Source organism: Callithrix jacchus, chromosome 1, assembly GCF_049354715.1.
Source record: "Callithrix jacchus isolate 240 chromosome 1, calJac240_pri, whole genome shotgun sequence".
Taxonomy (NCBI): Eukaryota; Metazoa; Chordata; class Mammalia; order Primates; family Cebidae; genus Callithrix; species Callithrix jacchus.
Genome location: NC_133502.1, coordinates 184416394 through 184433744, shown reverse-complemented (window position 1 = coordinate 184433744; position 17351 = coordinate 184416394). Strand labels below are relative to the sequence as shown.

The 17351-nt window shown below is 53.7% G+C and overlaps 1 protein-coding gene across 6 annotated transcripts in view; it reads left to right on the top strand.

The window, feature by feature from the left end:
- UBAC1 (UBA domain containing 1) overlaps window positions 1-3839 on the top strand; it is a 31276-nt gene extending 27437 nt beyond the window's left edge. For all 6 annotated transcript variants that reach the window (XM_035262702.2, XM_035262697.3, XM_035262686.3 and 3 more), the window contains one exon: window positions 3290-3839. In XM_035262702.2, coding sequence (XP_035118593.1) covers window positions 3290-3405 — 116 coding nt within the window. In that variant the 3' untranslated portion in view covers window positions 3406-3839. The remainder of the gene's footprint in view (window positions 1-3289) is intronic.
- Window positions 3840-17351: the final 13512 nt, after the last annotated feature.

Sequence of the window (17351 nt, the reverse complement as noted above, 5' to 3'; positions counted from 1 at the left end):
CCTTCCCCCCACACCTTATCCCTCCCTCCAGTGTGGTCATCACTGTTGCCACGGCTTACTTCTGCTTCCCTGTAGAGTTTTCTCGTATTTGTGTCTCCTCAAACAATCTCTCATTTGTTGCTGCCTTTGTGTAAGTAGAATCACGTTTCAAACAGGCCTCTGTGACTGACTGACTGCATTTTTTGTGGGAATTGTGGAGTAGTTCGTTGATGGAAGGCACCGGGGATCTCATGGTCCTTGGGTTGTCTGCATGTGGTGCTGCTCTTAGTGTTCCCATTGCCAGGGAGCTGGGATGAGGGTTTCTCTAGGCCAAATACCTAGGGCTAGGATCGCAGGGTTCCTGCGGACCCCAGGAGCCAAGGCCCTGGATGTTGGGAGGGCCTTTGCTACCTGAGTAGGCTGGAGGTGTCTCTGGTACTGTGACAGCCATGCCCTGATCTTGATTAAAGGCTGGCCTTCTTTCAGAAGCGTATTGGCCACCTGTAGGACCTCGGCCATGAGAGGGCTTCCACTCAGCATTTGGCCTGCTTTTCTCTTGGATTGTTTTCTTATTCATTCAGAAAGGTCCTCACCTCCTAGATCCTGACCCTTTCCCTATTAATTGTGCTGCAGATGCTGTTGTTTAGTTTCTGACTTATTTACTCATGCTGATGGGCAGAATTCTGTGTCTTAATGTCCTTAAATGTGTCTGTGTTTTCTTTTAGAATGTGAATCTTTAAAGAAAACCCTCCTATCCCAAAGTCAGAAATACATTTTCCTTTATTTTTTTCCCAAAAACGTTGAAGTTTCTCTCATTTAAGTCTATAATCTACCCAGAAGTATGTGTGTGGTGTGAGGTAGGGATCTTCTTTGTACCCAAATTCTAAAACCTGAGAATGGTCTTTTGTGAATTTATTTTTATTCTTAGTGATTCCTTTCACACTGAAAGCATATTCCTCCTAGCTCTCCTGCTGTTTGTATACCTTAGGATATTAGTGTGTGCTGCCTTGGGGTCTGTCAAAAAACCTTTTTCTTTTTCTAATAGAAACATGATCTTGCTCTGTCACCCAGGCTAGAGTGCAGTGATGGCGCCACTGCCCATGCAAAATCTGCCCCCAGCACACACACTCACCTACCTCCATATCATAGACAAGACCCCCATTGTTTTAATTTGTATTCCTTTTAGTTATTGGCAGTGTTGGATATTTTGTTAGCCATTGCATTTCTTCTTTTACGTATTGCCTGTCATCTGTTTTTTATCCTTTCCTTTTTTTGGAGACAGGGTATTGCCCCATCACCCAGGCTGGAGTGCAGTGGTACAGTCACAGCTCACTGCAGCCCTGACATCCTGGGCTCAAGTTGTCATCCTCCCGGGTAGTTGTGACTATAGGCACACACCACCATGCCCAGCCAATTTTGTTGTTGTTGAGATGGGATCTCATGTTTTTTGCTCAGGTTGGTCTTGATCTTCTGGCTTCAAGCGAGCCTCCCACCTCTGCCTGCCAGAGTGCTGGGATTATAGATGTAAGCCATTGCGCCTGGCCCATCTGTTTCTCAATTACAATATTAATCTTAGAGCTTTCTTAATAGCTTCTTGTATGTTAGGGACATCTACTTTTGTTGCCTTTTGTAAACTGTTTTTGCCCTCTAATTTTGTGTGGCATTCTCTGACATACAAAAGTTAAGATATACAAGATAAAGTCTTTCCTCAGGTTAGGCATTGTGGCTCCTGCCTGTAATTTAGCACTTTGGGAGGCTGAGGTGAGAGGATTGCTTGAGCTCAGGAGTTTAGGATCAGCCTGAGTAACATAGCAGGACCTTCTCTCTACTAAAAAAAAGCAAAAACAAAAAACAGGTCGGGCGCTGTGGCTCACACTTGTAATCCCAGCACTTTGGGAGACTGAGGCGGGCAGATCACAAGGTCAGGAGTTCGAGACCAACCTGGCCAATATAGTAAAATCCCATCTGTACTAAAAATACAAAAATTAGCTGGGCGTGGTGGTGTGCACCTGTAGTCCCAGCTACTCAGAAGGCTGAGGCAGGAGAATTACTTGAACCTGGGAGACAAAGGTTACAGTGATCCTAGATGGGCCACTACATTCCAGCCAGGGCGATAGAGCAAGACTCCATCTAAAAGAAAAGAAAAAGAAAAAACAATCAACCAGGCATGGTGGCATGCCTGCTACTCAGGAGACTGAGGCGGGGAGATCACTTGAGCCTGGGAGTTCAAGGCTGCAGTGAGCCATGATGACTCTATTGCACTCTAGCCTGGGCAACAAAGCAAGACTGTGTCTCAGAAAAAATTAGGAAAGTCCTTCCTCAGATAAATAATCATCTGTGTGGTTTTTCATATTTAACTCCCTTTCTTCGTCTTTTTGTTCATCTCTTTGATCCTTCCAGAATTCATTTTGCTGTTTGTTGAGAGGAGATTAAGTTCCCCGCCCTGTGTGGGGAACAGCTGCTTTGTACCTTATAGTTTGTTCTCAGAGACACCAGGTTGGCATTATCTTTCTTGGTCTCTTTCTGAGATTTGAAGTGGTTTTCAGGGACTTTTAATGGGAACACCAAGGGATTGTTTTAGGACCTGGGGGTTGTCCAGTCATGAACAGAGCCAAGTCAGGTTCACTCTGAGCTCTGCTCAGCCACTGGCTCCTGGGCCGTGAATGGCTGTGAATTCCTGTAGTGAGCACTTTGCCTGGAGCCTGTAAGTGCTCCCATGGGTGTCAGGTCAGAGTGGAGCCATCAATCAGGCAGAGGGGCCAGCAGCCAGCAGACCGTGTGCTCCTTCACAGTGTGGGGAACGGAGAGCTGTTTGCTAAAAGGCAGCTGCTCAGGGAAGCAGTTGTATAAAGCTGTTCAGAAGACCCACGTTTTCATTTGGAGGAAGTGCTGTGCTGCATTTTTAAAGTGCTGGTTTTTTAAAGAAGTCATTTTTCTAAGGCTGAGCATTATGGTTTTCCAATTTATTGTTAACTTTGCAACAGTGCCTTTGTATGTCCTTTCTGCATCTGCTGACCTTCTCGGGGTGGGATTGGAAGTTGAGTTGCTGAGGGAGATGATTTTTGAGCCCTGGCGGCTGCCCGCCAGAATTGAGTGCGTGATTGTGATCGGATCTCCTGATTTGATCGGTGCATCTGACGAAGCTGGGTGGGTTTCAGGCTGAGAGTGCACAGTTGGCAGGGCTCTGTGTGGCCTTTGCACTGGAGACACACCCTCTCCATTAGGAAGCTGTGGAAGAGGAAAGTCACGCTGGGGCCTGTGGGCTGAGTTGGGGGCGTGGGCACTCAGGCTGGCTCTTTTTCTCCTGCAGCATTTGAAGACATGCTGGAGAACCCGCTGAACAGCACCCAGTGGATGAACGATCCAGAAACGGGTCCTGTCATGCTGCAGATCTCTAGAATCTTCCAGACACTAAATCGCACGTAGGTGGCGCTGCTCCACTCGGCTGTCCAGCCACAGCAGCCCCCAGCGCAGCCCAGGGCAGAGCGGACATCGCCTGGAAACTCACTTCAGCTCCTCGGTCCTGGACTGTTGGTGGCGCCGCGGCTGCTCCTGCACTGTGATCTGATTGCTTATAAACTCTGGTGACGGTAGTGTGTAAGGCCGTATTTTTAGCATCTGACAGGTGTTTACAAAAAAGTGCTTGTGGCACTAGGAAGTGAAGTGACTGCTTCTTCCCGTGCTCCTCTGGGCTCTTGAGTTGCTGCTTGAACTGCCCCTAGACGTTTGCTTGGAGAGCCCACGTGTTATTTGTTATTTGACGGAGGCAGGTTTCAACCCAGAGTGTTAATGTCAGGCATGCTAATTTAACTAGTCACTCACAGATGACTTTTCTTTAATAAATAAAGTCCCTTTTCCTATTTCCTGTCTTGGTCTTGGTGCTGTGGAAGAAGCCCGTGCCTCCCTGGGAGGCTGCATCGTGTGACTCCGTGCTCTCTGCTCTGACCCGGGGCGGGCGCTGGGGCCACCGCAGCACGTGGGCGGTCTTGTGGCCATGTTTGGTTGGCAAAGCCTTGTGTTGTATTGGGTTTAAGGGACTGGAGCTGAACCCGTCTTCCCGGGACACAGGAGCTGGGCCTGAGCGCGGGAGCTCCTGCCTGCTCTGGCCTCCTCTTTTTTCCATTTCTTTTTTAAAAACATTACCTGTGTCTTAAAATGAGAAACTGAGTTTTGTGTTTTGTGAACTCTGCTCATGATTCTTGTTGGGGGCAGTCAGTTCCGAGCTGTTTGTTTTCAGCTCCTCTTCTGAAACGGCCCCCTCCCCTGCCCTGCCCTGCCCACCTGTGTGGGAACCTCAGCTGAGCTCTGGGTGCACAGTAGCTAAGAATGTTTTCGGAAAATGTTTCTTTTCACTCATCTAGGTCTTTTCATTGTTTTTGAAATTTAGATTTAAAACTAAATTTAGTTTAAACCATTTGAGCAGAAATATTAAAAATGATTTTTAAAAGTAGCAAATCTCACATCTTAGTCTATGTTAAGATAGGCTCACTATCTTAACATGTAGTCGCACTGAGGTGAGAGGCTCTCTAGAGCCCAGGAGCTTGAGGCTTCAGTGAGCTGTGATCGCACCACTGCTCTCTAGCCTGAGTGACAGAACAAGACCCTGTCTCTGAGAAGCAGTTATAGCCCTGCAGCAGCAGAAAGCATTTTCAGCATTTGTGCTACACTCTTTTACTATTATTTTGCCTGTGTTTCTTTTTTTTTTTTTTTTTTTTTTGAGACAGAATCTCACTCTGTTGCCCAGGCTGGAGTGTAGTAACTTGATCTCGGCTCACTGAAGCTGCCACCTCTCGGGTTCAAGTGATTTTTGAGCCTCAGCCTCCCAAGTAGCTGGGATTACAGGCACATGCCACAACACCTGGCTAGTTTTTTGTTTGTTTTTGAGATGGTGTCTCACTCTGTCACCCAGGCTGGAGTGAAGTGGTACAATCTGGGCTTACTGCAACCTCCATCCCTGGGTTCAAGCTATTCTCCTGCCTCAGCCTCCCCAGTAGCTGGGATTACAGGTGTCTGCCACCATGCCCGACTAATTTTTGTATTTTTACTAGAGACGGGGTTTTGCCTCGTTGGCCAGGCTGGTCTCAAACTCCTGACCTCAGGTGATCCACCTGCCTCGGCCTCCCAAAGTGTTAGGATTACAGGTGTGAGCCACCATGCCTGGCCAATTTTTATATGTTTAGTAGAGATGAGTTTCTCCATGTTGGTCAGGCTGATCTCGAACTCCCAACCTCAAGTGATCCAGCCGCCTTGGCCTCCCAAGGTGGTGGGGTTACAGGCGTGAGCCACTGCCCCAACTCTGTGTTTTGTTTTTTAAATGGCAACTAAATCTTTTATTCTGCGGGTTCAAAGTACATGGTTTGTGGGCCTCATACCTGTTTCCTTTCCTGTGCTGCTGGGTGTGAAATTGTCCTTCCTGAAGCTGTGGGCTGGGCCCTGTAGCCTTTCCGCGCACCTTCAGCTGAAAGTGCAGCCCTGGACAGGGCGCTCAGGGCTCTGTGTTTCCATTTTCATCCTCTAGGGAGAAGGAAAGTCCCCAGCTGAGAATGTTTCAGGGGGGCTGGGCTGATCCTGGTACATCCCAGCCCTGGGCAGGTGTGGGTGCAGGTAAGGGGGTCGCCCTGGTGGCAGGCCTCACATGAGCTCATGCGTCTTTCCTGTTAAGATGTCTCAGAAGGCTGGGCGCATGGTGGCTAACACCTAGAGTCCCAGCACTTTGGGAGGCCGAGGATCAATGGGAGGATCACTTGAGCCCAGGGGTTCGAGACTAGCCTGGGCAACAGTGAGACCCTGTTTCTATAAAAAAAAAATACAAAAATCAGCAGGGCAAGGTGGCATGCAGCTGTAGTCTCAGCTACTCGGGAGGCTGAGGCAGGGATCACTGGAGCCTAGGTGGTCAAGGCTGCAGTAAACCATGATCCAGGTGCTGCACTAAACCATGATCCAGGTGCTGCACTCCAGCCTGGGCGACAGAGCAAGACCCTGTCTCAGGAGATCCCTGAGAAAAGAAAAGCCTACTGGGGCCAGGTGTGGTGGTGCACACCTGTAATCCCAGAACTTTGGGAGACCAAGGTGGGTGGATTGCTTGAGCTCAGGAGTTTGAGACCAGGCTGGGCAACATAGTGAGACCTCTCTCTACAAAAAATACAAAAAATTAGTCCCATGTGGTGGTGCATGCCTGTAGTCTTAGCTACTCAGGAGGCTGAGATGGGTGGATTGCTCACGCCTGGGAGATCGAGGCTGCAGTGAGTTGAGATTGTGCCACTGCACTCCAGCCTGGGTGACAGAGCAAGACCCTATCTCAAAAAAAGAAAAGCCTCTTGGTACCTGTCAGCACAGCCATGTTCATTTTGGTTATGGTCCTGTGCCTTTGCCATGCCTGGAAAGGGGGCAGGAGTCGGTGGCCTCGAGGGCCTTCCTCCATGCCTGACCTGCTTCCTGTGTTGCTCTTGGGTTTGAGGGCAGGGACAGGATGGCCCCCACATGCTCAGCCATGTGGGGCTTCTGCTCCTGAGAGGTTGATTTCCTTGCCCGTCTGGGGACCCAAAGCTGTGACCGCCCCGGAGGGGGTTGGGGGTCTGCTGAGCGGGTGATAGCACAGCTGCCTGTCTGGTGATTAGGACCCGAGGTGAAGTTGGCTTCGTGGACCTCCCTCGGATTCGTCTGCGGTGCAGGTTCCCTGCTGTTGACAGCATTTGGCAGCTTCCAGTGCCCACCCTGTGGATCGCGGCCCCCCATCCACAGTGGCTTCTGCTGTGGGACCTCTGCTTCGTGGCAGCCTCACTCGGGTTCAGGTGGAGCTGGTGGTATCAAGAATGGCCCCAGTGACGCCTCAGGTGCTGGGGCCCGCGGTTCTGGAGTGTCTGGTGTGGGCGGCTCTTGTCCCAGGTAGAAGTGCATGTTGGGCTTCTGTTGCCAGGCTGCCCGCCCAGGGCGTTGCTGGTGCGGTGAGTCTGTGCAGCCATGCTGCACCGAGCCTGGCACAGGGCCTGGGTGGGGCCAGGCATTTCAGCCCTCTGTTTATAACAGAGCTCCTCTAAATCCTTCCTTTGCTTTCTTGCAATGAAATTTAGAGAAAATACAACCTGTATACGTGCCTAGCTTTAGAAACCCATTTACCGGCCAGGTGTAGTGGCTCACGCCTGTAATCCCAGCACTTTGAGAAGCCGATGTAGGCAGATCACCTGAGGTCAGGAGTTTGAGATCAGCCTGGCCAACGTGGTGAAACCCCGTCTCTACTAAAAATACAGAAATTATCTGGGCGTGGTGGCAGGTGCCTGTAATCCCAGCTACTTGGGAAGCTGAGGGAGGAGAATGGCTTGAACCTGGGAGGTGAAAGTTGCAGTGAGCCGAGATTGCCCACTGCGCTCCAGCGCTGAGTCTCTGGGTGACAGAGAGACTCCAGCTCAAAAAAAAAAAAAACCCTGCTTGTTTCAAGTCCCAGACAGGCCCATTCTTGGTCTCAGCTGTGGAGGGCTGGGCAGGCCCTGGGAAAGCTGGGCAGGATGAGGCCGTCCCATGCCAGCCGCTTGGGCCCAGCTTACCCCTTGGGGCAGAGCTAGGCTTGCTGAGGGTCCTGGTGACAGGAGAAACAAGAACGAGCAGGGCAGCAGCTCCGACGCATCCGCAGACCCTGCTCTGCGTACCCCTTGCCCTCGCGGGCGTGCACAGGCCAGGTGTGTGTGGCCTCATGGGGATTGTCAGGAGGCACAGTTGATGACAGGTGGTTACCCTGAATTTTCTGATTATGAGGCTGGGCAGTTACCTGTAGAAATGTACCCGGTGAAAAGCTTTTTCCCTTAAAGCTTCACATGTAACCCAGCTTGATGGGTGTTAGTTTCAACAAAATGAAGCCAGTGTGGAAACCCAGTGGTGTTTCCAACCAAACGCTGGTGGCCCAGTTTTCTCGGCATGTTTGGTGTCAGGGAGGCAGCAGAGGTGAGGAAGCACCTGGAGACCCTCATCCATGGTCAGCCCATCTGGTCGGCTCTGCCTGTCCTGGGTGCTGCTCTGGAGAAGTGAGCAGGGCTGCAGGCCTACGAGGCCTGGGCCTCCTGCACCAGGACCTGGGTCCAGGGATGCCTGTCCCCTACCCTGCTACCAGGTCCCCACGCCAGCAGGGTCTGGCCAGCCATAGTGCCCCCCTTGCCCACCGTCCTCTTTCAGCAAACTTGTGAGTCAGAAGAGAATGCTCTCCTCATTGAGGTTATCAAGGTTGGGAAATTCCTTCCAAGGAGCCTCCAGACAGGTGCATCCTCAGGACGGCTCCTGGTAACGTGGGCTGCGGAGCGCATTTTCCAGTTCACTGACTGCCCAGCTCATCTTGCTGTGGCCTGAGCACCCACAAGGTGGACAGGGCATCACACCCACACCCACCTGATGTGGCAGCCATGAGGAGGGAAGTGTGTGCCAGCCTTTCCTTGCAGATGATGAGTCTGCTCCCATCCCTTGTCCCTGCACACGCAGCTTCCCCAGCGCCTCCTCCACTGGCCCTGTGTTTTTCCACACCCACCTTTCAGCCCTGGGGTCAGAGGCCCTGGGCTTGGGGATTTGCGTTCTCACCAAGCCCTGTCCTCTGGTGAGATGGACCCACATTTTAACCTGGTTGTGTTTGCATGCAGTTGTGGAGTTCAGGGAAGAGCTACAGCGGGGTGGGGGGTAAATGCCAGGGGCCGTCAATGCCTTCGCAGGGGCTGTGGGCTGCGCAGGTGGGTTCCAGAAGGCGTGTCGCAGCTGCTCTGGTGAATGTGGTTTCCGCTCCTGCACTGCTGCAGGGGGCACACTGGGCCTGGTCACGGTCCTGCTGCTTCCCTGGGGCCAGGCCATCAGCGCACACATGGGTAAGGCACCGCGCCTGTGGACACAGCCTGTGTCAGGCATGCATATTTTAGGGCTTAGGTTGTATCTTAGAGAATGAGATGCAATGACCAGCAAACTCTAGAAATGCTTCCTTTACGTGGACTTCGGTTCCACCACCAGCAGTGCCACTCTCTGAGTGTGCCGTGGTGCCCCAGCCTGGCTCCGAGCGCAATTGTGTTCCAGCTGCTGAGGCCAAGTGGCTTTTCAGCCTGGCTCCGGGCCACTGCACTGGGGCGCATGGGGACTGGGCCAGGGACACTGGCTCTATACAGCTGTGCCAGTGCACATGGTTCTGTTGAGGTAAAGGCCGTCTGTGTCACTTTGAGCTTCTGCGAATTCAGGGGCCTGTGGAGCAGGACCCCTGAGCAGGCCCCTGGGCCCCGTGCAGGGCTCTAGACCAAGGTGTGTCGCTGAGGCAGGGTGCATGTGCGCCAGTGAAGGTGGAGGGAGTCAGAGCACTCACCCAGCCAGTGTTCCCTCCTGCTCAGGTGGCCGAGCTCAGCGATGACACAGGTGTTTCCTGGTAGAGTGGGATCACACTGAGGCTCCACAGCAGATTGGATCCACCCCCGGACGGGTGACTTTCCTTGACGGCCTGTGCTCAAGACATTGCCACACCCACTGTGGGTGCCATCCACCCAAGCAGGGGCATCCTCACCCTGGGCACAGAGAGAGGTAGCCGAGCCACTTGGGCCACTACAGCCAGGTGGCATGACAGCGGGAACCCGGATGAGTCTGAAGGTGGGGGTGGGGTTCACTGTCAGCTGGTGGGGACTAGGGGAGCTCCCCAGGAAGGACCAGATATTGGAGAGGCTGGGGGAGTCCACCAGCCCGCGGTCTTCTCAAGGTCAGGGCCCTGCTCTGTCCCCAGGTCCAGGGCTGGCTGGTCATGGAGGAACTTGGAAAATGCTTGATGGAGCAGGCAGGTGGGAGGTGGGGCCGGGATGGGGAGGGAGCATAGGAGCTGCAGATCACAGGAGCCCGACTCTCAGAGGAGTCCTGCTGGGGGTGTGGGGGCAGCACCATCAGAGGACAGTCCTGCTGGGGGCGTGGGGACAGCGCCATCAGAGGATAGTCCTGCTGGGGGCGTGGGGACAGTGCCATCAGAGGACAGTCCTGCTGGGGACATGGGGACAGCGCCATCAGATGACAATCCTGCTGGGGGATGTGGGGAAGTGCCATCAGAGGACAGTCCTGCTGGGGGAGGGGGGACAGCGCCATCTGGGGCCTCAGTGCATTCACGGAGCAGGTGGGGCCTGGCTGGGTCAGCCTCAGCCCAGCCGTGTGGTTCACTCCTGTGCCCTGCACTTTCCTTGGAGGTGTGCTTGGTCCCACGGGAAGGCAGGAGGATGATCTGACGTGTGTGAGGTGTTGGGTGGGCAGAGCATGCATGTGTTGGGCATAGCCTTAGCCAGAGCAGGGGCACGGTCAGTGTAGTGGGCCCAGTGCAGGCTAGTGAGAAGGAACTCCATGTGCAGAGCTGCAGTGAGCCTCCTAACCTTGAGAGCTTACTGCCCAGAGAAAGCGTGTGCCCGGCGGTGCCCCTGTCCACCCAGGGGCTCTTTCCTGGGGTTAGGGCCAGGGGTCAGGCGTGGCACCTGCAAGCAACTTTCTGTGCTCAGCGGAGGCTGGGGAGGTGCAGCTGCCTCCAGGTGAAGATGCCTGGTACCTGGCTGGGGACTGACTCCCAGCAAAGAACCCAGCCCTGTGGCTCTGGGGGACTAGGGCCTTTGGGTGCTGCAGACTGGGCAGGGCTAGGGCAGGGGTGCCTCCCAGTCCTCAGATGTCTGAGCCAGTGAGTGGCTCTTCCAGGGCTCTCAGAGCTTGTCCTGCTTTCCGGCCTCACCATCTCCACTTGCACAGTCACACTTGAGTGGGATCCGGCCTTGCCCCACTCCCAGGCGGGCTGGCTGGCCTGGCACACTGGGAGTCTGTGAGAGCCCCTGCAGGGTGGTGGGCAGTGGTACCTGCATTCTGGGCTCCCGAGAGCCGGCCCCTGCAGGGGAACCTGCCGGTGCACCCCCTGGCAATTTGCTGGGATCCAGTCTCTGCCAGCGGTGTCTCCTAGCTGGGTTCTCAAGGGCCTGCCAGCCTCATACCCTGCAGGGCATGTGGGCTCTGAGGTTTTGCCCAGTTGAGCCTAAGCCCAGGGCTGGTAGGGCCAGAGCCTGCAGGCGGGCTGCTCAGCACCCTGGTGGCAGTTGCCGGGGGAAATGGCTGAGTGCCCCGTCCCCTCCTGTCATCACTCACTACTGGGAGTGGGCCCAGGGCATTCTTTGGCCAGCAGTTGCCCCCGTTTCTTCTCCATGTTCCCAAGAGGGGGCTCTGTTTACCCACAACCTGTCCTTAGGGGCTCAAAATGAGCCCCAGCCTGTGTGGGGCCCCATGTGTGGTCCTCCCATGCCTCCCGAGGCAGCACTCAGGCTGTGGGCAGCTCTGGCATCAGTGGAGCATGAGCCTGGCTCTCCCGCAGCAGCAGGGTCTCCGTCCTGGCTTGTGTCATGCCCAGCCTCCCCCAGGTGACTGTGCTCTGCTTCCCAGCTACCAAGCCCTGATGGGCCATGTGGCCCCACCCCTGCCCTGCGGTTGGCCCTTCTGTGTGGTGGGCAGGGATGACAGTGGTGTCTGCCACCCTCTCAGTGCCGCCTCCTGGGCTCCTGAGAGCTGTGAGCCCCGTCTTGGCCCCTGCTTCACCCAGAGGCTGTGGACTACACAGCCCAGGCACGTCCCCAAGGGAACTCTAGGGACCTGGCTGGCCCCTTGTGGGCTCCTGAATGACAGGAGCCTGGATTCCCAGACTGGTGAGGATGGACCCCACCCACCCCCAAGAGCACACTCCTTCCCCGATGTGAGCCTCAGGCACCAGGGCCACGGCCAGGGGTCAGGGCCACTGCTGAGGGCTGTGGCGGAGCAGGCACTGGGCTGTGAGCCCTGTGGCCACAGCGGCTCGGCAATCTGGCAGAGTCCTGACGAAAGTGCTGGGATCTGTGCCCCTGTCCCTGACTGGAGATGGAGACAGGCAGCCTGGCGAGGTGCTAAGTGCCCCAGAGCCCGCGTCCTGACTCTGCCACCCCAGGCTCTGCTGTGGGGTCGGAGTGAGCCTGACTTCCAGGGCCCAGCCTCAGAGTCTAGAGAAATGATTTTACTTGGGCTGAGGGGTGGGGGGACACAGGTGCCACAGAGCAGGTGTGGTCAGACCGGGTGTGGTCAGCAGGAGGTATGGTCAGGTGGGTGTGGTCAGAAGGAGGTGTGGTCAGGTGGGTGTGGTCAGCAGGAGGTGTGGTCAGGTGGGGTGTGGTCAGCAGGAGGTGTGGTCAGGTGGGGTATGGTCAGCAGGAGGTGTGGGCCTTCCCGCCCACAGCACTGGCTCTGTTACTGGAAAGATCCTTCCTCCTTACTGTGGCTGAAGTGAGCTGGAAGCGGGCTTGGGTTGTGGGCTCTGGGGCTGTGGTGCACTCTGCTTGCAGCATCGCCTGTATGTGGTCTGTAAGATGTGTGCATGGTGTTGTGTGCATGTGTGCTGTGTGTTTATGCACAGGCATGTGTGTGTGCATGTGTGTGCACATGTGTTGTCCAGGGGAACATCACGGGGAGGCCAGGTATATGCCAGTTTCCCCTCCGGCTGCCCCATGACTCCCATGTGACGGAGCCTCTGGTGTGGAACGGCAGTTCTTGGACCCTGGTGTGGATGGAGTAGCTCCAGGGGGCCTGGAACTGGGCTGGCCCCACTGGCGCAGGCAGTAGGATGGGCGAGGCCCCTGGGGACAAGGACAGAAGCGAGGCTACAGACACCTCCAGGACAGACCAGGACAACTTCTTGGCTTCCACTCAGGCTTTCAGAGAAGCGCCACAATGCTGCCTCTGTTCCAGGCTTTGGAATGTCCTACAGGTGCTTCTCAGGTGGCCAGCCCTACATCCTACGCTGGAACCCGGAGAGGCAGGACATGTCCCCAAGGCCACATCGCCGTGGTCACAGTGCAGGTCAGGGCAGGTGGGGCATGGCTCTGGCTGGGTTTCTGTCCCTCCAGGGGAGCACTGGGGGAATCTCTGCCCGACTTGGCCGGGAGAGAAAGGGCTCTCCGTGTGGCCTGGTGCCAGTGTCCTGGAGGAGCCTGTGGCCGCAGGTTCTCAGATCTCCTTCTGTCAGATGAAGTCTCTGGCATCTCTGCCTCTGATTCACTGGCCACCAATGGTGTCAGCAGAGGGAGCGGGAGTCCCTGGCTTCCCCAGTAAGGCCCTGTGGTGCCTGCCCGGCTGCCCCAGCAAGGCCCTGTGGTGCCCGCCTGGCTCTTGGGGCCTCTCGTTTTTGTTGTCCTGAGTCAGCACCATACAGGAAGTTACATTGCCCTGGGGCAACTGCATTGCCAGGAAGCCCGGGCCACTTGGAGAGGCCACTCTGAGAGACCACATGGATGTACTCAAAGTGACAGCCAGAATCCACTGCCACATGTGGAAGTGAAGAAAACACTAAAGATCCCCACTGTGGTCAGGTCACCAGGCTCTTCTCTCCACGGCAAAGTGGAGGCCACCATTGCCATGGGGCCCGCCTGGCTTCCCTTCCTGCAGCCCTTGAGTGTGGCGTGATAAAGTTTGTGTAAAGTTGCCATACCCACTGTCACTGGTCACTTGGAGTCACCGCAGTACCGGCTGAAGGAGATAGGGTTTGGCTCACTGGATGGGAAGCCACTTCCCATCCAGCGGCTGGAGGCAACTTTGTTGGAGAGTTTTTCAGCCTGGGATGGATGCAGGGGATTGCGGAGACTGGTCCCAGCTGGGGTGAATCCAGGGCATGGGAGCTGCCAAGTCAGCACATCCCACGGTTCCTGGCACCCTCTGGCCACTGAATCCCTCTGAGGCTGGTCTAAGGAGGGGCCAGAAGGGCTCTCATTGCTTTTTCCCCCCAAGATGGAGTCTGGCTCTGTCACCCAGTCTGGAGTGCAATGGCACAATCTTGGCTCACTGCAACCTCTGCCTCCCAGGTTCAAGCAATTCTTATTTTCTCTGAGTAGCTGGGATTACAAGTGCTCACCACTGCACCCAGCTAATTTTTTTTGTATTTTAGTAGAGATGAGGTTTCACCATGTTGGTCAGGATGGTCTCAAACTCCTGACCTTGTGATCCACCTGCCTCAGCCTCCCAAAGTGCTAAGATTACAGGCTTGAGCCACCGCGCCTGACTGCTTTCTTTAGGTTCTATGTACTCACTTTAGAGACGAGGTCTCGCTCTGTCACCCAGGCTGGGGTGCAGTGGAGCCATCACAGCTCATTGTAGCCCAGAACTCCTGGGCTCAAGCCATCCTCCCGCCTCAGCCTCCAAGGTAGCTGGGACTTCAGGTGAGTGCCACTGTGCTCAGCTAGTTTCAAAATTTTCTCTGGAGACGGGACCTTGCTGTGTTGCCCAGGTTGGTCTTGAACTTCTGGCTTCAAGCAATCCTGCCTCAGGGTCTGGCCTCTTACTGCTTTTTGAGAATGAGCTGCTTTTTTCCTCCTACCAAAACCTGAACCTTAACGCTCCTGGAAACGCCCACACACTTGCATTCTGAGGCTGAATTAATCACCGCGTGATTTATTGAGACCTCCAGACTCAGTCCCAGGATAGAGGTGGTCAGACCATGTGCTTTCCTGGATCTCGCTGTGGGAGGGACTCTGACCCCACAGGCCCTGCCCAGGAGTGAGCCCAGGGCCAAGGGGACCCTTCCAGACAGCAGGACGCTCTTGCTGTCTCCTCCTATCCATGCTGGCCCTGCCACATCTACAATGCGCTGCCCTCACACCACTGCCAGCCCCAGGGCTGTCTGCTGTGGTCCCTGGCCCCTCAGAGTCTGGGGAGCAGGTGGTGTGTGGTGGGGAGGGGCTGCCACTGGTTTGCAGCCCCCAGGGGTAGGAAGGGGTTCAGGCTGGTGGGTTTGAGCAGGACCCTGTGAAGGTGGTGAGGACGGGGACAGGGCAGGGGCGCCTCAGTGTGTGCCACTTACGCCTGGGGATTTTCTTGAAAAATGTGCACAGAATAGAGAAAAAAGGATAAAAAGGAATGAGCAAAGTCTCCAAGAAATATGGGACTATGTGAAAAGACCTAATTTACGTTTGATAGGTGTACCCGAATACGACGAAGAGAACGAATCCAAGCTGGAAAATACTCTTCAGGATATTATTCAGGAAAACTTTCTGAATCTAGCAAAGCAGCACATTATTCAACCCCAGGTAATACAGAGAACACCACAAAGATATTCCTCAAGAAGAGCAACCCCAAGGCACATAATCGTTAGATTCACCAGGGTTGAAACGAAGGAGAAAATACTAAGGGCAGCCAGAGAGAAAGGTCAGGTTACTCACAAAGGGAAGCCTATTAGACTTACAGCAGGTCTCTCAGCAGAAACCCTACAAGCTAGAAGAGAGTGGGGGCCGATATTCAACATCCTTAAAGAACAGAACTTTCAGCCCAGAATTTCATATCCTGCCAAATTAAGCTTCACAACTGAAGGAAAAATAAAATCTTTTATGAACAAGCAAGTACTCAGAGATTTTATTACCACCAGGCCAGCTTTACAAGAGCTTCTGAAAGAAGCATTATACATAGAAAGGAACAACCAGTATTAGCCTTTCTAAAAATATATCAAAAAGTAAAGAGCATCGACATAAAGAAGAATTTACATCAACAAATGGATAAAATAGCCAGTTAACATCAAATGGCAGTAACTCTAAATTTAAATCGACTAAATCCCCCAATCAAAAGATACAGCCAAAACCTAACGGTATGCTGCATCCAGACCCATTTCACATCCAAAGTTACATAAAGACTTAAAAGAAAGGGATGGAGAAAGATTTACCAACCAAATGGAGAGCAAAAATAAATAAATAAATAAAAAGCAGGAGTTGCAATTCTTGCATCTGATAAAATAGATTTCAAAGCAACAAAGATATAGTGGTAAAAGGATCAATGCAACAATAAGAGCTAATGATCCTAACACCCAGATACATAAGACTCATAAAGAGATTTAGACTCAACGAGACAGAAAATTAATAAGGATATCCAGGACTTGAATTCAGATCCGGAACAAGTAAACTCAATAAATGTTTATAGAGCTCTCCATTTTAAATACACAAAATATACATTCTCCACCTTAAATACACAAAATATTGATCGGCCATTATTAATACCCATTTTTAGAGTAAAGCTACATTCCCGTTTTCTCTCCCTCTTTTTCTTCAAAAAAAAAAAAAAAAAAAAGTGTGCACAGCCCTGAGCTACAGGCGTGGGTGCTCCTGCTGGAGGCACTCACTGCAGAGGGGGTTAGTGCCACCCACCTGAAGGGATGACTGTGCTCTCCTCACCTGGCCTTTCTCCCCAGCCATCAGTGCAGACACTGGCTGTCCAGCCTGCGTCCTGTGATGCACTGCATAAGGGTGCCCCGGTGTAAACCCCATGAAAATGGCTCTCAGATTCCCACTCCACTCTACTCAGAGCAGAACTAAACCTCGCTGCCCCCAGCTCTTGGCTTCTTGAGATGCCCTCATGAGCACACTGCCTCCGCTTGCACTGGGTCATCGTGGGAAGGATGGCGCTGTCCTTTGTCAGAGTATCCACCTCCTGAAAGCATGCAATTATGTCCCCAGACACATGCACCCACACCCACACGCATGCACATGTATGCACACCTACATGCATGCTCACACACCACACACCTACATTCATGCACGTGTGCAGGCCTACATGCATATGCATGCATTCCTACACACATGCACACACATGCATACATGCATGCTCACACACCTACACTCATGCATGTGCATGCACACCTAGATAGCTGTGCACACACACACATGCACACACACCTACATATATTTACATGCACAAGCATGCACATTCACTCACACCTACATGCATGCACTCAGACATGCATGTATATGCACATGTACATGCGTGCACTTGCACTCATGCACTTGTACGTGTATACACACAGGTACACACAGTGCACACATACGAATTCCCTCTTTTTGCTCCAAGGCCCAGCAGTGCTGTCCAGTTGAAATTCCTCGTGGAGGGAAGCGCTCCACGGTGCCCTGCCCTGTACCATCATACAGGCTGCATAAGACTTCTGAGCACTGGAGGAGCTGAATTCTTACTTAAGTGGAATGGCTAGTGTGGCTGGTGGTGTCTGTAGTCTGTGGCTGGTGCGGGCCAGGATCTGGAATTTAGATTCGTGGTTTTTCCTGGCACCTGCATTCAGAACACTTGAGGTGCTGCTGGTTGGCACGTAAACAGAACCAAAGACCTGCGAAAGGCTCAGCCTGACACCCACCATCCCGGCAGGGCAGGGAGCTCAGCGGGCAGGAGTTGGTGGCACCACACAGTGGCTGTGGCCAGCACAGGGTAAAGGAAGCTCCAGGCACTGTGGCCATAACTGAGGACCACAGATTGGGTGCCCCACAGCAAGGAAGTGGGCTATCTCCCAGCTCTGGAGGACGCAAGTCTCAAGTTCAGGTGTTACAGGGCTGTGCTCCCTCGCAGCCTCTAGG